Below are 23,658 nucleotides of genomic sequence, written 5' to 3'. Positions count from 1 at the left end.
CCAGTGCAGTGCTGATTGAGCTCCTACTGTATACAATGCCATTCCCCTTCCTGTTGGGGCTGGGTGAAAGATGCATAGTTTCAGTGGCCTTTGAACATTTCTCCCATCGTCTGTTGGGAAAGGCCAATGGGAACTTCTCCCCACAGTCCAGGGGTCCACAGACTTAGGTCTCCTGACTCATGTGCCCCAGGAGGAATGGAGTGTGCCGAGCACACTTAAATATAAAATAAAAATTTTAGAAAAGAATAAATATACTGAAATAGAAAAATATTTTTTTAAGTTTTGGTTTTATGAATCAAAAAATATGCTAATGGAATGTGAATTATCTGCTGTGAAATTCTGTGGCCTCTTTTAAAAATATACATTTAACAATTTGCCATTCTATGTCTTTCTTGATGCTAAAGATCTGATGCTGCTGCACTATGGTAAGGCTGAAAGCATCCCTACTCTGGTTCCTGAAGGGACAGGCTTATGTGCTCAGCCTGAGAAGGATGGGGTCTCTGTGTTTCACTGTCAGATGTCTAGTTTCTCCCTCCTTGTTCCATACCTGCTAACCCCTAGAGAAAGGAGTCCAACTGGTGACAGCTCAGACTACTCTTGGGGAACCAGCTGGGTCTACCTTGTGTTGTGGGTTGAACTGTGTCCCTCAAAAAGTTATGTTCAAGGACTTCCCTGGTGGTGCAGTGGTTAAGAATCCGCCTGCCAATGCAGGGGACACAGGTTCGATCCCTGGTCCGGGAAGATCCCACATGACACGGAGCAACTAAGCCCTTGTGCCAAAACTACTGAGCCTATGCTCTAGAGTCTGCAAGCCACAACTGCTGAAGCCTACTGAAGCCAACTGCTACAACTACTGAAGCCCACGGGCCTAGAGCCCATGCTCCACCACAAGAGAAGCCCGCGCACCACAACGAAGAGTAGCCCCCACTTGCCACAACTAGAGGAAGCCCGTGCGCAGCAACGAAGACTCAATGCAGCCAAAAATAGAAAGAAAAAAAGTTATGTTCATGTCCTAAACCCCCCAGTGCCTATGAATGGGAACTTATTTGGAGATAGAGTCTTTGCTATGGATGGAATCAAATGGAGATGAGGTCACATGGATTAGGTGGGCTGGTATTTTTATAAAAAGAGGGAAATTTGGACACACACAGGGAAGGTAGTCATGTGACAACAGAGACATAGATGGGAATGATGCAGCCACTAGCCAAGGAGTGCCTATGGCCATCAGAAGCTGAAAGAGGCAAAGAAGAATCCTCCCCTAGAGCCTTTGGAGGGAGCATGGCCCTTCCAACCTTGATTTTGGCCTCTGGCCTCCAGAACTGTAAGAGAATACATTTCTGCTGTTCTAAGCTACCTAGTTTATGTGCTTTGTTATGTCAGCCCAGGAAACTAACACATCTGCTCTGCCCTTAGGCTCCAGAGCTGGGCACATGTGGCCAGGCCAGCTAGTGCCGGCTTCCAGCCCATCACCCTTAGGCCCGGGCACCAGGCCCTGACACTTCTGGCTCAGGGACTGCCTAGGTCATTCCCCAACCAAGCTGACAAGGGCTTTGATGTGAGGACCTGGGCACTGACCACTCGGCACAGCATAGAAGCATGGATGGCTCAGCTGGGCGGGGCAGATGGGGAAACCAAGGTCCATAGAGTGGTAGGGCCTGGCAAAAGGTCCAGCTAGTGATCACCAGGGCCAGGACCAGAGCCAGGTTTAGCAGGGTTTGTCCACAACTGAGGGGTTTCCTGGGATGCAGGACTTGTGATACTAAACCTGGGGCAGTCCTAGGCAAACTGGGATGAACTGGTCACCCTAGATTTATGTCACTTCCACAAACATTTGCTCATGTCTTCTCTATGCTAGGTGCCGGGGCTTGGGGGACAGTGAGAGTGTGTCACACACATTCATTCCTGATCCCAGTATAGTGGGAGACAGTCAAGGGAACAACCTACAAAACAAGGAAGCCTCATCTTGGCTTCCCCCACGCTGGCTTTAGTCCCTTGCTGTGCTCTCAAAGAGTGTCTCCACTTACGCCCTTGTCACCGGGGCATTGGTGGTGGGCCTGAGTGCTTCACTGTGCTGAGGTATATACACATGAGATCATGTTTCATCCTCATCACTGTCCTGTGAAATAGGGCTTTTATGACCCCACGTCACAGATGAGGAAGCTGAGACTCAGACAGGTTAAGTAACTCATAGAAGCTCACACAACAGTAAGTAGTGGATGCAGGACTAGGACTCTGCTCCAGAGCCCCTGTCCTGTCTTCTTCCTCACTGTGCCAAGAGGGAGGGTGGTCTCTATCCATCTCCCACCACCCACACTGGTGCTGAGTCCCTGGTCCAGTTCTTGTGCATGATGGCTGAATTGAGTTGGAATGGGGAGACCCACTGAGACGGGCAAGGGTGGGGATTAAGGGCTGTGGGACTCTGGGGACAGAGACGGCTCCTCATGGGCCTGGTGCAGGTTTCCTGGTGGCAGGGCCATTGAAGTGGTCCTCTGGGTGGCAGCATTTCCCATGTGTGAGAATTTTTCACCACTTCTGTCTGTTCACATGACTGTAAACCTGGGCCATTGTTTTCTGGACCTGAGCATTTCCATCAGAACCCAGCTCAACCTGGAGGGCACCCAGAGAAGCCTGTGTGGAGGGTGCTTTGTCACAGAGACTAGGGGAGAGTGAGGGGCAGACAGGAGCCAACCATAGGCAGGAAGAAAACACAAAGTGACCTCCTGGCCTCAAAGTTTCAGCTGGGGGCACTGGGAGACTGCGAGAGCATCTGCAAGCTTCTTTCCCTCCTTCCCTACTTCATTTCCTCCCTCTTTCCTTCCCTCTCACCCTCCCTCCCTTTTTTCTTCCTTCCAACCTCCAGCCTTCCATTCTTCTATCTTTCCTTCCTCCCTTCCTTGCACACTTCCATCCATCTATCTATCCTTCCTTCCATCCATTCTTCCATCCATCCATCCATCCGTCCATCCATCCTCCAACCTTCCATCCATTCATGAAGGAGCTTCTGTGGGTCTAGCCCATGGTCCATAACTCCCTGGAAGTTAGAGGAGAATGCAGTGAAACTAAGTGCACAGCTCTGTCAGTCTCCCACTTATAGCCCCAGACCTAAATGCACAGCGTCCCAGCACCCCAGAGCTAGAAGGGGTGCAGAGAGCGGGAGCACAAAGTCCCAGTCTGTTCACTCTGCTTTCAGGGTAGAAGGAAAAGAGTGTAGAGCACCAGTGCTGTGACTGACACCTCAGTCCAAAGGCTGCAGCCTCCTCTAGGCACCCCCACCCACAGTCCAACTCCTGGGCCAGAAACCAGTACCCCTGTGACTGCCACATGGTACCTGTGCCCCGAGGACGGAAGGTAGAAAAGACTGGGAGACTTAGAGTCTGATTCCTGGCTCTGTTGCCTACTTGCTGAGTGACTTGGCTAGTGAGGGCTCCTCTCTGAGAATCAGTCTTCTAATGCAGAAAGTGGCAATGCTGAAGTCTACCCCATGGAATAGTTGTCAGAATTAAATTGGGAGATGGTGGTCAAGTGGCCCTCATGCGGTGGGTGCTCAGTGAAGCGAGAGTACCCCTGCTGCCCTGGTTTTCCAGCTTCCTGGCTCCCGGGGGACAGGCTCACCTGCCCTGGGACTTGAGGACATGCCTTGCTGAGTGCTGCACCCCTGCACCAGGCTCCCCGGGACCCAGCATTGCTGAAGTGCTGACAGCCTGAACAGGAAGGGTCAGCTGGACAGGACATGGCCAACAGTGTGGCCTGGGTCTGCGCATAATCTGTGCTCTGCGGGGAGGAGGCTGGGAAGGCCTGGTGGGTTGCACGAGCATGCATATCTCAGCCTGCTCCCCAAACCCGACCACATATGCATCCAATACGATCACAGAGTCACTTCGAATTTCAAGAACAGCAACTGGTTCTATTATCCCGTGAGCTGGAAGCAACTTCCACAAACTATGGTGGGGCCCTGATTCCACCAATGTTCCTGCAAGAGACCAGACTGAAAAGGCACAGCAAGTCTTGCTGTTTTCTCCCCATGGAGATGAACGACTCTAATCATCAAGCTGGTGACAGGTTTTAAGCTGGCGGATCATGGCAATCCCAGGACCTGGGATGGTTTCTTGTATCAGAGGCCACTAGGAGAATTTGGAGGAGAAACAAAATTGATCAGGATGACCAAATGCCCTCCAAATGCAAATGTATAAGAACAAGATCTGTGAAAATGCAATTCTGTGGCAAGAAGCCACAGAATTTTGGTTTAGTCATTTCCAAAAACATAAATGTGATCTGAGGCCACATCAATGAAGGTATTGCCTTTAGGATAAGGAGGTGTAAGACCCTATGTACTTGGAACCACAATTTGATCTGAAACAGAGGGACCCTGACAAATGGAGCTGTTCAGAGAACAAAGGGACCCAAGAAGGGAGGGAACTGGAGACCACAGCATGGCAGGGCAGGCCTGGGGCTGCTGACTCAGGAGGAGAGAGGGAGGCGGGGCCTGGGGCTCAGAAGGACTGGTGGCTGGAAGAGGGAATGGCCTCACTCTGTGCGGTCCTCTGGAGAGGATAGCCCCAGGTGGCTGACACAACCCCACAAGGCAGCACTTGCTACCAGTTAGAGCTGCTGGGGGGTGGGTTGATCTGTTTGGGGAGGTGGTGAGTTCCCTATACTGGAAGCATGCGAGCAAGGTGACACGACTCTCTTATTATAGATGCTGCAGAAGGGCAGGGGATTGGACCAGATGACCTTCAAGTCACCACCCCACCTGGGCCTAGGTGGTCTGGAGCAGGGAGGGGCTCTGAGGGCTGGGCAAGCCTCTGACCTACCTTCTCTCGGCTGCTGTGGGCGGTCAGGGAGCGGTGGGCTGCCCCGCGCAGGGCTGTTCTATAGTTGCAGAAATTCCCTGTTGGGTCCATCTGGTGCTGGAAGGAGATAGGGAGGCATTTGGGCAACTGTGTCCTGGGGATGGTTGGTGGCACCCAGCAGCCCAGCAGCCTTGCTTACCTCGAGGATGAAAAACTTGGCTGTCTTCACTTTGGCCCAGGTCTTCTTCAGTCTTGAGACAGGGCTCATGTTCATGCCAGCTGAAAGAGGGAAGGCTGAGCTGGGGGCAGGGCCAGGCTGGGAGGACTGTTCTGAGCTGCACAGTCCCTCTGTGAGGCCCCCAGCTGGCCTAGCCCCTCAGGCTGCACCTTGACCAGGGCTGATGTTTGTGGAGCCTCAGCCTGCCAGATGGAGGGTGGGTGGGTGCTAATGGACACTGTGTACAGGTAGGCCTGGCTTCTGTATGTGCAGGGCCCCTGTCCCAGTCCCTGTCCCACACTGGCCCTATACTGTGACCAGGGGCCTGCTTTGGGCCCCTGCTTTCCCTGGTTCTGGGGACACACTGCCAAGCTCTCATCAAGCACCCTGAAAGCCCTGGGCTTGCCTCAAAAGGGGCACCTCCCCAGGACCTTTGAGGTGGGGTGGGGGGAACATGGGCCCAGCCTGCACCCACCCCCTGCTCAGGTGGCTTGCACCCCACCTGCCTGGGTGTGCCCACTCCACCCTCTCTGGGAGCACTTGCACTGGGGGCTCCAGGCCTGGCCGGCCCACTCACAGATGATGGCCATTAGGGAGTTGAAGTTGCCGATGTTGAAGCACTCACGGGCTACGTCGATGAAGAACTCAATCACCTGGGCCCTCTGTTTCTTCTTGGATGGCTGGGGACAGGGCATATGAGCCTCAGTGATGAGGTGTCCCCACCCTGCCCTGACCACACACCCTGCTTACCTGTCCTATCCCTCATTAATCTTCTTTAAGCCCATTTCACAGCTGAGATGCTTGATGCCAAAGCAATTTGTAGCCCAGGGACTGAGGCTCTCAGTGCACCCTGGGTGGAGCTAGCACAGAGCTCATTGCCATGGAGGGCCGGATGGGGGCTGGCGGGACTCCTGTTGCCACACAGGAGCCACCTGCAGCATGGGAGGTGCTGGGGGCCCCCACATGTCCTCCTGCCCTCTCAGGCCTAGCTCCAGCACCCCTACACCTAGAAGCAGAAAACATGACTCCCTCACCTCTCTTCCCAGCACCAAACTTCTCCACTTCACACGGGGTGCGGGGGCCCCACGGTGACCCCGAGGCTCTGTCCCCTAGCAGCCCCACCAATGCTTTCTGTCGACTGACTGTGATTTCAACCGCAGCTCGAGTCGAGTGCGTGAGACTTTGATCTCTCTGATGGGTCAGAACCAAACTGCGTCCTCTCCCAGGCTGAAGCGCTGCCTGACTCTGGGGTGGGCTCTGTCCAGGTTTCACTCAGGCAAACCCCCGTCTTAGCTGCCAGGCCAGTGATGCGGTGTCAGAAGCAGGCAAGGCCCAAGGAACCCTACAGTGTTCTTTCCACGTAGATTGCCCTCCTCCCATAATTGCAGAAGTGGTCCTTACTGCTGCCAAGAAGCTTGCTGTGGTGTCTGAGGAGCTGTGCATCCAAAACCCCTTCCGAGAGCTGCCCGCCTGAGGTCCTGCCCTTTCATGGGACAGCCCACACGGGGATGGTGATGGTGACCGAGCAAGGTGGGGGATCAGGGCCAACTACTAGGGTGGATGTGGGCACTCTGACAGGAAGCACTGTCTCAGGCTGAGGTATCACAGATGAGCTTCTCCTTTCTCGGTCGCAGACCCCTCATAAACACCTTATGCCCCAAGCTCTGTCTCAGTGTCTGCTTCCAGAGAGCCCACCCTGGCACATATGCTGCCTCCAATCTTCCCCTGAGACGGGGGACCTTGGGCTTCACCTGACAGTGGGAGAATGGGCTTGGGAGAGGGTTCCACTGCCATAGGAAGGGAAGAGGGTGGGCAGGGTCTGGCTTGGCGGGGCTGAGACCTGGTGGCGAGCATGTCCAGCTCAGTGTTTCCTGGTCTTCCTGCTTTCCAGGAGAAGCCAGAGACCTGGACTTTAAAGTGCAATCTCCCACTTCTTAAAGGTTAGATTATTTCTACCTCTAAGTCCTGAGTGAGCCAAATGGAATTTGTCTGCAGGCCAGACCAGTCCGCCCCAGGAACAGGTGGAAGAAGCAGAGCCCGCCCCCCTCTCCCTCAGCAAGCATCTCTCTGACACCCTCTGTGACTGGCAGGTGGATCCACGCCAGGCAGGATCCACTGGCACGCCAGGATCCACCGCATCACTGACCTGGCAGCTAAGATGGGGGTTTGCCAGGCTCTACCCAGAGGGGAGATATCACTACAGGCAAGCTGGGTGACACCCGGTGTCCCAGAGCGTGCCCAGCCTGGCCCTGGGCTTGGAGACAGGCTCATGATGCTCTTCTGGTTCCCTCCCAAGAAGGCTCCTCTCAAGCCCTGGCCACCTTTGGCCATGCCAGGTCAGGCCCTGGCTTCCTACGCACCATGCAGATCTCAGTAGCCACAAGGTAGCACAATCTGTTGAACCATTTCACGTAAGCTTCCAGGTTGTTAGTCTTGTCACTGAAACAAGGCTAGGAAAGACACAAGGACCATGCTCAGGCTTTTTGTCAATAACTTTTTGAACACGAATAACTTTTTGAAGTCAGCCATGATCATTATAGACAATCTGGGAAATGTCGCAACCTCAAAACCATCCACAAATATCTCAAAACCATCCAAAAATACATGATTTGACATGTATCCTTCTAGTCTTTTTTTCTATACACTTAAAGACGTAACTTAATATGATATATATATATCATATACCCACACACATAATTAATCCTCATTATTCACAGATTTTGTGTTTGCAAATCTACTTCCTAAAATTTCATTTGTAACCCCCCCAAATAACACTCATGTCACTTCTTGGTCATTTGTGGACATGTGCAGAGTGGCAAAACATTTGAGTCCCAATGCACCTGTGTGTTCCCAGCTGAGGTTGAGCTGATGCCCTGACTTCTGGTTTCAGCTCCCATACTGTAAACAAGTGTCCTTTTTGTAGTCTATTTAGTGTCTTTTTTTTTTTTTTGGCACTTTTGTGCTTTTTCTTGGTGATTTCACTGTTTAAAGTGGTCCCAAGCACAGCGCTGCCATGCTGTCTTGTGTTCCTAAGCATATGAAGGTTGTGACGTGCCCTAAGGAAAAAAATATGTGTTAGATAAGCTTCATTCAGACGTGAGTCACAGTGCTGTTGGCCATGAGTTCAATGTTATTGAATCAACAACATATATTAAATAAGGTCTTATTAAACAGAAACACACATAAATCAAGGTTATATATTGACAGGTTGATGAAAATGTTGTGATGAAAGGCTTGCAAGGAACCTAACCCTATGTTTTCCCCGGGAGTAATGGCTCAGTATTTGCTAATTCAGTGTTCACAACGACTATAGGATATAAAGGTGAATAATGAGGACCAACCATATGTGTTTATGTATGTATGTGTGTATGTATGTTTCTATCTCTATCTCTATATTCTATATATATTCCCACATTTTTCTACATGAACCCTTTCATGTGCTATAAAATATTCTTTGGAAACATAATTTTAAAAATTGATGTAGACTATTCCACTGTATAAATGTACTACAATTCCAGAGAATCCAAAGGAAGTAAAGAAAGAAGGAAAAAAAGAAGCACAAGAGGTAAAGAAGACAAGGTACAACAGAAGACAGTAAAAACAAATCCATCTAGAGCAGTAATTACCCTGATATAGACCAGTCACTGTAATTTTAAAAATCCAGCCTTCTGCTATTTTCAAGAGGTACACCCCAAACCCAAGGATATAAGTAAAAAAATTGAAAAATACACGTGATAAATATTTATGTGATATTTATCATCACATAGCTATATTAGTATTAGACAAAATAGACTTTAAGGCAAAAAAGGACTCCAAGGCAAGAAGCATTAAGAGAGTTTAAAGGGTAACTGCATAAAGATAAAAGTTTTGATTTATTGAGAATATGTCATGAGTCTAAATTTGTCTGCACCTAATAGCATAGCTTCAAAATATGGAGGCAAAAATAATCCAGAAAGGTAAATTCCTTATAAGGAGGAAATTAAGAATACTTGTTCGTTAAAAGACACAATAATGAGAATGAAAAGCAAAGCAACCAACTAGGAGAAGAAAATTTGCAGTACATCTAACTGACAAGGGATAATTAACTAGTACACATTTTAAAAACTCACTCAAAACTCTTAAAAATCCTTAAGAAAAAGACAAATCACCAATAGAAAACCGAACAAAAATCAGGGACAGGCATTTCATAGATGAGAAAACAAGAATGTCCAAAACACATGAAAAGATGCTCCATTTAACAGTTTGACAAAAATTAAAAAGCCTGACAATTTCAAGCGTCAGTGAGGCTGTGGAGCAAGAATAACTCCCTGCTGGCAGTGTAAATGGATACAGCCTCACCTGGCATCATCTGGTAAGGTTAATCATATGCCCACCCTGTGACGGACACAGTGATTCCCTTCGTAGGTATATATTAGAGCAACATCTCAAAGTGTTGTCCATGGACTCCTGGGGGTCCCTGAGACCGTTTCAGGGGGTCCACAAGGGCAAACCTAATTTCATATTCATAGATTATTGCCTTTCACCATGTTGACATTTGTACCAATGCATAATAGAATGATGGGTAAAATTGCTGCCACCTTAGCCTGAATCGAGACAGAGTCACCAAATGACACCAGTGGCCATCGTGTTCTTCACTACCACACACTCACAGTAAAAGAAAAAAAGTGAGTGTGACTAAGAGTGTCCTTGAGGACAAAAAACTTTTCAGTTTTATTAAATCTCAACCCTTGAGTACATGTCTTTTTCATGTTCTATGTGACAAAATGGGAGTGCAGTTGTCCCTCGGTATCTTTGGGGTGGGAATGGTTCCACCTCCCCCCTCAGATACCAAAATCAGAGGATGCTCAAGTTCCATATGTAAAATGGCGTAGTATTTGCATAAACCTATGCACATCCTCCCGTGTACTTTAAATCATCTCTAGATTACTTATAATACCTAATACAATGTAAATACTATGTAAATAGTTGCTTGGGTGAGCAGTAAATTCAAGTATTGCTATTTAGAACTTCCTGGAGTTTTAATTTTTTCTAATATTTTTGATCTGAGGCTGGTGGAATCTGCAGCTGCAGAACCTACAGATACGAAGGGAGGACTGTAGACATAGGCACTTCTGCTGCACACAGAGTTTTGATGGTGGTCTTGCGGGAAAGCACTGGTGTGACTGACTTGTGAGCTGAACTTTACTCATGGAGCACTATTTTTACCTGAAAGAAGGACTGACCCATTGTGGTTACTCAGACTTCAGTATTTGGTTGATATTTCCTTGAAAATCAACAAAATGAGCCTGTAACTTCAAGGAAAACAACCGATAGTATTCGTTGCCAAGGATAAAATTCAAGTTTTCAAGAGAAAATTGGGAACTTATAAAACATGTATCTGCCTGTGGAGCGTGACAGCTTCCCAATACTTAAGAACTTTTTGGGTGATATCAGTAGTGAATATATATAATGAATATCATTTTAAAATATCATATAATGAAACATGCCAACATTCAGAAGGTCTGCTTGATTCAGTGAACCCATATTTTCCAAATGGACAATATATGTCACAAAATCCTGCATGGGCAAAAAGATCCATTCAAGATGCAAGATGGACCAATGAATTTTAAAGTGATAGAGTTTATTTTCAGATTCCAAATTGCAGCTGATGTTAAAAATTACCCCTTGTTGAGTTTTAGTGTACTATCAAAGAAGAATATTCACAATTATCTGAAAAGGCTGTAATATATGCCTCTCTTTTCCAACTACATATTTGTGTGAGGATGGATTTTCAACTCAAATAATGTTAGGTCAAGAGATTGAATGCAGAAGTAGATTAAGAGAATTCAACTGCCTTCTATTTTCAGTCATTAAAGAGATTTGTAAAAATACTGTAAAACAATATCACTCTTCTCATTAATTTTTTTTTATTTTGGAAAATAGAGTTATTGTTCATAAAACTTACATTAACATATAATGAGTTATGATTTTTGAATAAATAAATATTTTAAAAAGTTATTGGCTTTAATGGCTAATAGAATAAATACCGGTAGATATTATTAGTACATAATCAAAAGTTCTTTGGGGTCCTCCATAATTTTTAAGAGTGAAAAAGGCATCTTGAGACCAAAACATTTGAGAACTGGTGCCCTAGAAAAAATGTACCCACATACATTAGAAATGTGTAAGAATGTTCATAGAAGCAATATCTACAATAGCCAAGAGTCTGGAAGCAACACAAAAATGTTCATCTACAGTAGAGTGGGTAAAGAAATGTCACGTGCAATCTTGATGTATTTCACAATAAAAAATAATACTTGGAAAGGGCCAAACCCCCAAACAAAACAAAACAGAACAACAAACAACTCAATAAGAGTAGCAAAGTCTCCTTTCCACTCTTCTCCCAGCTCCATGCTGGGCTCCCCAGAGTAACCAGTATTCCTAGAGATTGTCCACACGCATGTGCAAGGGGATATGTATCATGCACCCTCCTATCTGTTGTTGTTACACAGATGGTCACATACTCTTTGCCACTGCTCTTCACTTTACTTTCTTTTCTCAACAATGGACCTTTGGTGATTATTCCATTCTTACAGTCACTCTTATTCTAATAGTTGCATAGCATTCTATGTATGGATGTATTATAATGTTTAATCAAGTCCCTGTGGATGGTAAGGTAGTTTGCTTCCAGCCTTTGGTCATAAAGCACAGAAAGATATCCCAAATATCTTTGTGCATACATCTTTGTGTACATGTGTGTGTATATCTGCAGGGTAAATTGTTAGGTGTGGAAAGTTGGGGTCCAGAGTGTATATTTCAAGTGTTGATGCTATTGCCATGCTGCTCTCCAAAGTGGCTGTGCCAATTTTACCCCTTACCAGCCGTGTATGAGACGGTCCCTTTCCCTGCACATACACACCCATGTTTAATCTTTGCTTATCCGAGAGGTGAAATGCAATTGCATATTCAGTTTTCTCTTCTTTTATTAGGTGCCAGGGCAGAAGACAGGATATTTCCAGTTCTGGTTCGGATTTAACTCCTTGATAAGCACCAGGCTAACTGCTGGTTGGGCTCTGAGAGAGAGGGGCAGGCTCTGAAATTCCACCTTCAGAGGGAAGAGCATGCCCTTAACTTCCCTGGGCAGCTGGCACCAGCCCGCGTTACCCCGGGTGGCCGCTAGAGGGCATCAGCGCCCACCAAAAAGCACCGGGAGGGCACATGGGGTCTTGGAGCGGGCCCCGTGCGAACCTCTACCCTCTAACCCACCCAGGGCTCCTGCTCCTCGACCGCCACTCCGCCCTCGCTGGGTGGGTGACCCGGCCAGGCTCATCCCGCCCTCCCAGGCTTCCCCAGGACTCAGGGCTGCTGGGGTGTGATGGCCTTGGGCTAGGGGCATGGGTGGAGTGGGCACGACCGCTCCAAGCCCATCTGCCCTTGGTCCCTCCGAAGCTGGCTCAGCTGATGCTCCGGGGATCCCCCAGAGGGACCGGTGACTAGGGGTCACTGCTGGGACAGTCCGTCCAAGGGCCTTCTACCTTTGTGCTGGCCAGAGGGTCCTTGTTCACAAAAGCCTGGACAAATTCCTCAGGTCCAATGTGTTGTAGCCGTTCCTGCACCAGAGACAGAAAAGGAGTTGGGAAAATGGGAAATGTATGGGGAAGGGATGCTCCCTGGGGGCCTGGCATGGGCCCAGCTGCCCTTCTCACCGGGCCTCTACAGCCCTGTTCTGGGTTGTCACAGAGCTTAGCACCATCTTGAAGGGGGCAGCCCCTCCTTTCCCATGCTCAGGGGCTGCTGTATTTCATGGGGGCAGGGGTAAATGTCTCCATAGGGAGTGCTTGTAGGGTGTGATACCTAGGAAACCAGGCTCGGAATCGGGTAATTGAAATGACCTGCTCCCTCCAGGGTAGGCCTGATGGCTAAGAGCATGGGGTCTGGGTCAGAATTGAATCCTGGCTCTGTCCGTTCTGCTGTGTGACTTCTGGCAAGTCACTTAAACACTCTGGCTTTAGCTTCCTCAACTGTGAAAAGACAATAATAATAGCACCTATCTGGTAAGGTGGTGGGAAGATGAGATAGTGCACGTAACTCTTGAATATAATGCCTGGAAACCAGTAAGGGTGCCATAAACGATGGAGGTTTAAAAGAAAAGAACCCTACTCCCCAGCTTCCCTTCTCTCTGGGGCAGGCCCCTTTGGCCTCTGCATCTACAAGGAGCCCAATATACTGGAGGTTAGGCCAGGGCATCCCTTTCACACACAGGAAGGCCTGTCTGCACTTCTCTGGAAAGCTGGGGTGGGTACAGTGTGACTGTGTGAGTCCTGGATGGGGAAAACCGAGGCCCGGGTGGGGAAGGCCTTGGATGTGGGAGGATCACACATCAGGTGGTGTCAGAGCCAGGATCTGAACCTAGTTCCTCTGTCCCAGGCCTGGACTCTCAGGCAGGCCAGAGGTCAAAGTTGGGCAGGGCTGGTACCTCCAGCCTTCCTGTTCCTCGCCCCAGGTGTGGTGAGAGACTGCTCCAGAGTCAGGGTCCTCTGGAGATGCCTGGGTGGCCCTGATGTGATGGGCTCAGGCCCTGGGTTAGGCTGAGACCAGGTGGGGTACAAGACGGGGAGTTGGGGGGTGGCCCACTATTTTCAGTGTTCCAGGCTCTGGGTCTGAGTGGAGGGCGGTGTGGGCCTGCTCACCAGCTCTATGTGGGTCAGCTGCTGAGCCAGTGTGTAGGGGTCACTGCAGATGCTGAGGAGCTCCCTGTGGATAGAGGCTGGAGGCTTGTTCCTGTAGGAGATGGGCTTGTCAGTGCCCAGCAGGCTTTCCGGCCCCTGGCCCAGAGCTGCCAGCTTCTGGTGCAGAGCCTGCAGGAGCTGATGCATCCTCTTTCGGTATGCCTGGAGGAGGGTAGAGAGAGGGTGCTCAGGCCTGGAAACCTGTCTCCGCATATCTAATAGCTGAGGCAGGCAGGCTCCCCAGCTGTCAGGGATGGGCTGCTCCTAGGTGTGCCTGCACCTCCCCGACCCTGAAATAGGACCCAATCCAGGGCAGGCTGGGTTTGGGGCCTACAGTCAAGGCTGGCTGGGGAGAAGGCTGCAGGATCACCAGCGGGAGCCAAGAAGAGCACACATTAGGGAGAGTGGCTGGGTGCAAGCCCCCCCAGCTGTCTGGGGAGAGGGGCAGCATGGGGTGGGGACTGCCAGGGGGTAGAGGGATAGAGGAGGGAGATGTGGAATGGACACTGCCCTGGGTGCTAGTCTTTTGCTTGGCTTCAATGGGGGTCCCCTCCTGTCTCCCAGGCCTAGCTTAGAGAGGCTTTCCCTGACCAGCCTTGCTGTTCATCCTCTGCCCCTGGCACTCTGTCTCCAGCTCACCCTGTGTGACTTCCTTATGGGACCACTGCAAGAGACGATTGGGGTTGTTTACTCCCCTGCAGAATGACAGCTCGGCAGGGGCAGGGAAGTCTGCGTTAACCTCTCTGTGTCATAGCTCTGGGCATGCAGTGGACACTTGATAAGCATTTACTGTACTGACAGAGCCCCTCAACATGCAGCTCAGATGCTGGGCTTGGTGCAGGGACCACCCTCCCACCCCATGGGGAAACTGATTATTGCCCCTCAGAGACCCTTATTTCCAAGGAAGGTGCATCAGACTAGCTGGGTTTACTGAGCAAGTGGTCCACACATTCCCAAAGGTTTGGTCAGTAGCCCACAGAACAGGCCCCCGACTGGTCAGCAAATGGCTCCCCCAGAGGTGGATTCAACCCCCTTGAGCCAGGACCTGGCCTGGGAGTGGCAGTGGGCATCTGGGGCCTGGACTCCTGCCAACAACAAGGTGTCAGGAAGACAGGTTCCCAGCGGGGCCTGGTCCCAGAGGCCTCAGAAGAAGGTTGTGGCTAGTCAGTACTACCAGGTAATTTCAGATAGAAAAAGTGCACATTCTTCATGCACACAAACCCAGAGGCATTTTGCAGGTGGGGCGTAGGGTGTAGGGCTTGCCTGGGGGACCTCAGTGTTTCCTCAAGTCTCTGATGGGGCTCAAAGGAGCACTGAGGTCCAGCATTGTTGGTGCCCAGAGCTCTGGTGATGGAGGTGGCATCCCAGCCCCTTATGAAAGTGCTTCTCTGTGGAGTGGCCAGGGCAGCTGTGGTAGAGCCCTCAGGACACAGGAAACCCGAACCTAAGCCCAAACCCTAACACTAACCCTAACTCCCAGAGCCGTGGGGGGCAGACCCAGAAGGCACCCATGGGTTAGCTGGGCAGTGTGTGGGTAAACTGAGGTCCAAGTCTTCCCTTTGTCGCCAGTGGAAGGAACAATCCGTCTCAGCTTTGCTGTATCCAAAAGTGTGGTCAGCACCCATGCTGCCTCCCAGGTCTTCATTTGAGTGCCAGGAAGATGGTGAGTTAGGTCCAGTCAGAGCCAGCCCCGGTGACACAGTCACTGGTGATTCCCAACACCTCCACCAGCCCCCCACCTCTCTCTGCTACCCAGCCCAGAGGTGGCTACACTGGCTGTTGAGATCCCGCATTTCCCACTCAAGCCTCCACCATCCCATCTGCCTCCTCTCCTGTCACCAGACTAACTCTCACTGGCACCAAGGACCTCCTGTCATGAAAGCCAGGGGCTGTTTCTCAGGCAGCATCTGCCTCAGCTCCCCAGTTTCTCCTGCCTTGGGCTGTTTGTAGGCTTGTCTGTCTGCACTGTGATTGCATGCTGGGTTCCTCCTGCCTCTGTCTATTCCTCTCTTCACCATCCTCTGTACTTCATTCCTGGGTTTTCTGGTTCATGTGCAGAGTGTCGTTTAGTATTCGTGTGCAGACAACCTTCTCCTCTGATCTCCAGAGCCATGTGGGCAAGGGGCCACCTGGACCTGGTGCATGCAAGAAGTCATGCTCTCCTCCCCAGGCCTGCCTCTTCCACCTGCATCCCTGTCCGCTGAACGGAGCACTGGCATCAGGCACCTGGACGTGGAGCCATCCTCAAACCACCTTCTCCCTCAGGCCCTCCAGGCCATCACCAACCCTCTTGATTTTGTCTTCTTCCATTTCCATGCTTGTCATCCACCACAGTGTATGTGGTCCAGGCCATAGTCATTTCCCTGGTGGCTGCAGTGGCCTCCTCAGTGGGCCCCATGCATTCACGCCAGCCTCTCTCCATTCCACCCTGTAGCAAGAGTGTTCTGTTCAAAATGCACATTTGACCACTGCATGCTTCTTCCCTAAATTGCCTCCCTGCTTTTGCAAAGACAAAAAGCCTGACATGGCTTGGAGGCCCTGAGGTTAGCTCTGGGCATGCTCAATGGCCTCCATGTAGCCCTTGCTCCTCTTTTCTGTGCTCCAGACACAGACCACTCCCCAATCCCTTTGACCCCTTGTCCCTCCTGCCCCATGACCCAGGCAGGACCTGTACAGCCTTCTCCCTCCAAGCTCCATGCCCTTCCTTCAGAGCCCTTGTCCAAGCCTCTCACTGGAGTACCAGCTCCATGAAGGCAACACTGGGTCACTCTTTGCTGGTCCCCAGCATGAACAGGAGGGGCCCACACATATTTGCTGATTAGATAAAACTGGCCTTCACCTGCTTCTAGACAGTCAGCCTCTCCAAGGCAGACTTCAGAGCTCTACTGAAGTCAAGGATGCAGTGCATCTGTGGCTACAGTTTGATAGAACCAGGCACTGGCCCTATCTTTAAAAATATGCAGACAATTTAGCAGGACTTGTTTCTATTGAACCAATATTCACTCCAAACAATTGCCATTGCTTGCGTGCTAATTCATTTAAAAATTTTCCTTTAGTGTTAACCTCAAGCTTATGTGTTGATTTTTTCCTGAATCTTCTGTTCCCCCTCTGAATGTGGGGAAGGTATTTGACCTTCTCTTTGACCTCCTCTCATTCTCTCACTGATTTCTACACCTTGTGGACACCGTCTGGGAGATCTCAGTGAATCTGGGCAGGCCCAGGGACCTACCGCTGAGAACACCAGTGTGTTCCTTGTCACTGTCAGGAGCCCACATTCGAGAGCCGGGGTGCACCCAGCATGGCTCAGCTCTCCCCCAGTGGCTCGCCTGTGAGCTGGGAGGATGGGGACTGCGCTGTTTTCTCTGTCATTCTCACAGAGCTGCCTGCTGCATGCACGGAGCCGAGTGTGAGTGTAGAGGTCGCCATCCAAGCGTGGCCTGGGTGGTGGCCATGGCTCTCCAGGTGCCTCCAAGTTCTCTTGGACTGAGCGTTTCGTGATTAGGATCCATTTCTATCCAGACGAGTACGGGCCCTTGTTTTCTGAAGTTCCTGAAAGCTCCCACCTGAGCCAGCCTGCGGCTGATGTCCAATGGGCTTAGCCCACCTGCACAGGCAGGAGTTCTGCACCCACTGCCAGCTCGTTCTCTGAGTCAGCTGTCCACCACCTTTGCCCTTGGCGGGAGGTAGTAGACAGCCATGTGAGTGGGAGAGCAAGGCCAGAGCGAGGAAGGCTGCCCGTACAGTCAGCCTCCTCTGGCCAGCCCAGTGGGTGTGGCCAAGGCACTGCTGTCCTCCTGTCCTGTCTCCCTCACCAGGGCTGTGACCCTCTATGCCTTCCTGTGATCCCCCAGTCTCTCTCAGCCTCGGCATTGGTCTTCCTGAGTTGTAACTGCTGAGCCCAACCTACCAGGATGGGAGCCGAGGGTGGACTGGAGCAGCACAGAACCCACAGTCATAGAGAATGGCCTTCCCAGAGACGCTCCAGCTCCTTGTTCCCGGTTACTGAGAGGTGGTGGGGAGCACAGTGAGGACATGAGGCTTCCAGGAAATGGCAGGGGGGCAGGAAGAAAGAGAAAGGTGTCACCTTTCACAGCCACTTTGATGGGGAAGCCCCACTCCTTCCTGGCCCTGTACCACCTCCTCCACGTTCCTGAGCAGCATTGTTCTCCTCACAGCCCTTTGAGGGAGGGCTTATCATCTTCCCTCTTACAGAAATTAATTTAAGGTCCAGAGCGGTTAAGTAACTTGCCCAAAGACACGCAGTTCTGAAAACACTGTGTTCATCTCATTGTATTATGCACAACACTTTATATCATCCTATCTTGATCCTATCTCTGTGTAAGAAATCTTTTACAAGATGATTCTGAAATGTTTTTGGAGCAAAAGATATAATGCCTATGATTTAAAAACATAATTTGGAGGGAGGGGAAGTGTGTGAGGGGATAGAAGAAACAAGTTTGGCAAAATGTTGATAATTGTTGAAGCTAGGCTATGAGCACACAGGAGTTCATGGTTACTATTATCTATGTTTGTATATGTTTGAAATGTTCCATAACAAAAGTTTCAAAAAAGTTAAAAATAATCCCCATGTGCCTGAACTTTGGAAAGAATTTGTTCCTCATCATAGCTCACATTTACCAAGTGCTGAAATACGAGCACACGTGACTTCAGGGCCTTTGCCGCAGACCTGTGTGGTGGGAGCAGTTATCGTCTCTGTTTGACTGATGAAGAAACTGAAGTTCAGAGAGGGGAAGCACCTTGCCCAAAGTCACATAGCTGTGGTTTCTGAGCTGGGATCTGAGCTCAGAAGGTCTGACCCTGACCTCATGTTCTGAGTCCTGTGGGCCCTGCCTCATCCGTTTGGTTCAGGGCTCACCAGCTCCTTTCCCAGCTGAGACTGTGCCTGTGCTGGGAGGGGAGCAGCCTGCAGTCCACCCACAGCATCCAGGGGAGGGAAACCAGCACCTATAGGACATCCCCTTGGAGCAGGTGCTTTCTGGGGAAGGGAAACTTAGGGATTACAAAGACACATGGGTCACCCCTGGCCTGAGCCTGGGTGGGTGGCATGGAGACTAGGGAATCCCAGGTCCAGTTCTCACCACTCAGCACACCTAATTGGATTCCGAGGGAAGGAATGAGAAATGCCCCGAATGAGTTATTTCTGCTTTGAAAATCCACACCTGGTGGATGACTGCTTTCTATAGCCCATTCATAGGTCTTGGCTGTATCTTATTTTCATCTACTGGGTATTAGAAAAGATTTCCCAGCACAGTCTTGACAGATTTTTTGAGGGCTCAGTGAGGAGGCACTGCTTCTCAAGGAAACAAGCCCAGGACTTACACCCATCCCACGCCACGGTGGCCAGAATGGCAGGGTCTGCCTCTGAAATTGCTCTGCCAATGGCAGAGGCAGGCCTGATAAGGGCAGATAATCCATCTTGTCAATGGCTTAGACCTCACCTGCTTGAAGGCCTACTGTGGCAGGGGAGAGAGATAAAGCAGAGGACTGGGCTCTCATCTCACTACATACCCTCTGCTCCATCCATCCATCCATCCATCCATCCATCCATCCATCCATCCATCTACCGTCCCTGCAACCATCTATTTCCCACCCACCTCCCCTTTTATACATTCACCCACCCACAGATCCATCAATTCACTTATCTATCCTTCCTCCCTCCAGTCTAACATTTGCCCTCATCCATCCATTCATACATCCATCCACCATTCATCCATCCATCCATCACCATCAATCCACCATCCATCCATTCATACATACATCCACCGTCCATCCGCTCACCCACCCATCCATCCATCCACCATCCGTCCATCCATCCATCCATCCATCCATCCACCCACCCACCTTCCCATCCATGTTCTCACCCACCCACCCATACCCACACACACCCATCCACCTACCCATTCACTCACCCTCCCATCCATCTAGTCATCCATCTACCCACTCATCTAGCTATCATTTCTACCTTTCTCCTCCACTTCTTTCCATCAATCTCTCCACATCCACTTAGCCCATAAATCTCCCTGCCTACCCAACTTCCCAAACATCTTTCTTTCCCCCTCGACTCATCCATCAAAGTAGCCAACTATGTACCAAGCCGGTCAGTCAGCATCTCCCCTTCCTGCTTCATCCTCCTGATCCATCCAGTCATTGAGCCTTCCCTGAGTCTCCTTTCTGCTGCAACCTAAGCCAAGTGTTATAATCCCCAGATGGATCAGGGGATGCAAAGGAGGAGGAGGAGATGACCCTCATCTCACTGAGCTCTCATAACAACTAACTTGCTGGCTATGTGAAATGACCTCAGGGCAGGGCATCCCTTTCTGAGCCTCAGTTAGGCCTTGGACTTTACAGCTTCCTGGTGCCCAGCCTGCCTTGGCAGTTCTCCTTTGGCTCTGGCTGGCTCTGTGTTCAAACCCACTGTGGGGCATGTCACTAGCTGTCAGCTTGCCACATTCAGTCTCCTCCCAAGGCAAGCAACATGCACTCCCCCTCAGTGTTCTCACCCTAATCCTGGGAGGTAGGGAGTAGGGAGTTTTGTTCCTCTTTCACCTTTAAGTGCCTTCCCCAGAGTAATGCAGCTGGGAGAGCAGGGCAGGGTGTGGGGCGCAGAGGCACCAGATGCCCAATACACTGGCTGCCTCCCAAGCTACTGGGGAAGAGGGTTCTGCCAGGCCAGCCTAATGGGTCATTGACCTATGGCCCGACCACGCAGCCACAAGAGCCCTTCACTTGCCATCTGATGCCACTGATGAGAGCAGGACAGGAGAAAGGTCAAGAGACCAGGCCTGGAACCAGAGGCCTGCTCTCCCTGCCAGCTCTGCAGTGCCTGATTCTCTGATGGGGCAGAAAGGGGCTGATTTTAGAGGGGCTGCAGTGTGCTGGTGGGGAGATGAGGACCCTGAGGCCATCCCAGGAACAGGCTCAGATCTGGGGTGTGAGGGTGTAGACAAGGTGAAGAGAATCCCGCTTGGCTCGCCCACCTCGTCACAGGGGGCGATGCGGCCCACCACATCCTTCAGGTGACTGATGGTCGACTCCTCCTGGAAGTCCCGAGGGAACGTCTCTGTCCACTCGGCCAACAACTGGAGCAGTTTGGGGCCAAACTTCCGGACCTGGGCCTGCAAGGCAATCCGAGGGTCGTCTGCATTTGGTGAGGGTTGCTTGGGAGGTGGGGGTCACAGCAGCCTCTGTCTCAGCCACTCACTGCGCGTCTGGGCTGTCCGAGGGGCAGCAGCAATGGCCGAGGCGGGGTGGGCCTCGTGCCTACTTTGTGCCAGGAGACAGAGACGGGACATGGGGATGGGGGCTGACCACAGCAAAGCAGAGGGGGACAGACACACATTTGGAATGGGGGTCATCTCTTGTTTGTAACTGCCAGTCGTCCCATCTCCCTTTCTGTGGTGACAGCATCTGTTTTCCTGTGGGGTCTCCCTCTCCATCCTTCCCAGCTGATCCTGACCCAGGGCTCCAGGAGTGTGCCCAGATCAGTGCTGGCCAATCAGGGCATGGCACACCCCCATCATGCACTGTGATTGGCTCACAGAGGGGCATGTGGCCTAAGCTAAGCCAATGAGATCGGGGCTTTTATTTATCAGGCTCCTCTTTCCACAGGATTGGGAAGGGTAGACCATGACCCTGGAGCCGCGGAGGCCATCAGACCGTACAGAGAACCTGCCTGAGCCAGAGTGAGGCTGGCCAGAGGTAAACAAAGCAAGGGGTCTTAGGGAGAAAGACCACGTTTTAATGGTGCTTTAGTCCCTGGAACCAGTGGTAGCTTGAGACTTTGCAGTTATATGAGCCAGTAAAGTCCCTTTGCCTTAGGCCCGTTGAAACTGGGTTTCTATCACTGGACAGCGGAACCCTACTGACACATGTATAAATAGACTGTTGTAGCCCATGGGATATGGCGAGGGACAGAGGAAAGGATATGGGGAACCGAGGGAAGGCTGAGCCAACAGTGGACACGCAGAAGAAGAAAGGGTGGAACAGAGGGTGCCGGGGGCAGGGAGACCAACAGGCACGGCAGGGCCATCCCAGGCCACAGATGGGGATCTACTCATGGGGCTCTGGGGGCCCAGGTTTGGGCTGTGTGAGCTCAAGGCTCCCCTAGGGCATTGGAAAACGGCACTGGGGTTAAAGGTTCTGACTCTGTCCCTTCTGGCTCTGGGTTTCAGACAAGTCAGAAACCCCTGTGGGCTCCTTGTCAGGAGAACGGGAGCAATTGCTGCCTCTCCAAGAGGTTGATTCACAAGTGCATGTCAGGGGAGACCCAGTACACTCGGAGGCCCCCGGCCCTGCCCTGCCTCTCACCTTGTCCAGCACTGGCTTGTCCAGCTGCTGCTGCTCGATGCACAAGTGGCAGACCCGGGCCAGGAGCTCCTGGGGCTCGATGAAGAGGCGGGAGCTCAGCAGGAAGGTAAAGATGTAGGCTTTCTGGGGGGATACGGGAGAAAGGCAGCATGTGCTCACAAGGGCATGGAAGGACGTGCCTCCCAGCCTACTCCACCCCCAGGCCCAGCCAGCCCCAGCTCTGCTGTCTCCCCCATGCCTGGTGGAAGAGAGCCCAGTCTGCTACCCCTCCTCCCCACTGGGTGGATCACCCACCTCAGGGTAGTAGTCAGCTTTGGGCACCAGCTGCTCGATCAGGGTGTCCAGGGAGGCTGAGGATGGAGCTCCATCCAGGAGGGGCTGCCCGGCCTGCTCACCATCCGTGGGCTCAGGGTGGGGTGGGCCGAGGCTGCCTGGAGTGACCATGTCGGAGGTGCTCAGTGTCCGGGGCATGCCTACCTGCAATGGCAAGGGGCATTTGGACCTGCTGGTCCCCTGGGATCCTGGCTGGGCAGGCCCTGCCTCCCATAGGCTCTTCTGTGCCCACCTGAGCCCAGTGATCACCTCCTGGGAGGGCTGCCAGGGAGGGATCCCCCCACCCCATAGCCATTGCATCCCCAGGAATCATCTCTTTTCCATTATCATTCCTAGTCATTTAGGGACTGACTGTTTCCAGTATCCACTCCTACTCGCAGTGAAGGTTGTTTTTGACCAGGCTTAGACAATCAACGTATTTGCCCTGCTGCTGGCCACAAGAATGAGTCGGGGGTGGACCTGATCCAAACTAGAGGGCTCAGATGCAATCCTAGAACTTCTGTGGCACTTGAAAGCTCTTTCCCCTGGGTCCCTGAGCAGTGGAATGGCACGGTTGGAACCATCCTGTCCCTCAAGGAGCCAGGAAAGCGAGCACATTCCTGAGTTCCGTGGGTGAGGCCCTGGATCCTGCTGTGCCCGAAGCTGCTCTGTGGACTGCTCCATCACATGAGTCGGTTTGAGTTTCTCTCAGGTGCAGCCAAATGACGGTCCAGGCTCTTTGTGATTAGGACCCACTGACCTGTCCCGCTATTCCCCCCTTGCAGGAAGGCTCTCCCACCATCTTCAATCCTCCATCCCTCTGCACGTGGCTGAAGTGACTCCCCCTAGGTGGGACCTTCCCTGTTTCCCTGCAGCAACCCGTCAAGGCTGGGCCTGACTTCCGGTGGGCATCAGCAGATTCTCCCTGTTAGCACTGTGGAGTGCTTGGGGTGCTGCTGGTGCCTGGTATAGAGAAAGGTCTCCAGCCAGACCTCCTCCAGGTGGGGCCACAGCACACATATCTTCTGACCCAGCACTGAGTCAAGGTCCTGGCCTGCAGCAGGCACCCATCCACGAGTGTGCACTGGACAGTGCTTCCTCCCTCGGGCTCTGCACATATGCCTGTTGGCCAGTCTTCCTGAACGAAGCCTTTGGGGCACTTGTAGCAGCGAGTCCTGGCCAAGCCTGTGACTGTTTAACCATCTCCCATACGTTTAACCAGCTCCCATACGTAACCATCTCTCCATACATTCAAGCAGCCCCCGCAGCCTTAACTGTGGAGTCCTGCAGGCTCACCACAGGG

General features: G+C 51.4%; 1 protein-coding gene across 1 annotated transcript in view; it reads right to left on the bottom strand.

Annotated features, from left to right (window-relative positions):
* Window positions 1–23,658, bottom strand: part of RASGEF1C (RasGEF domain family member 1C) — a 97,931-nt gene that overhangs the window by 10,222 nt on the left and 64,051 nt on the right. Inside the window, exons 2-10 of the mRNA XM_033855157.2 lie at window positions 22,338–22,520; window positions 22,044–22,166; window positions 20,714–20,851; window positions 13,677–13,877; window positions 12,522–12,596; window positions 7,368–7,457; window positions 5,585–5,687; window positions 4,990–5,069; window positions 4,812–4,907 (exon numbers count right to left, since the gene is read on the bottom strand). Coding sequence (XP_033711048.1) covers window positions 4,812–4,907; window positions 4,990–5,069; window positions 5,585–5,687; window positions 7,368–7,457; window positions 12,522–12,596; window positions 13,677–13,877; window positions 20,714–20,851; window positions 22,044–22,166; window positions 22,338–22,514 — 1,083 coding nt within the window. The 5' untranslated portion in view covers window positions 22,515–22,520. The remainder of the gene's footprint in view (window positions 1–4,811; window positions 4,908–4,989; window positions 5,070–5,584; window positions 5,688–7,367; window positions 7,458–12,521; window positions 12,597–13,676; window positions 13,878–20,713; window positions 20,852–22,043; window positions 22,167–22,337; window positions 22,521–23,658) is intronic.

Source organism: Tursiops truncatus, chromosome 3, assembly GCF_011762595.2.
Source record: "Tursiops truncatus isolate mTurTru1 chromosome 3, mTurTru1.mat.Y, whole genome shotgun sequence".
In the NCBI taxonomy this organism is placed as follows: Eukaryota; Metazoa; Chordata; class Mammalia; order Artiodactyla; family Delphinidae; genus Tursiops; species Tursiops truncatus.
Note: the sequence above shows the minus strand (reverse complement) of the source record. Positions and strands in the feature narration are given on the sequence as shown.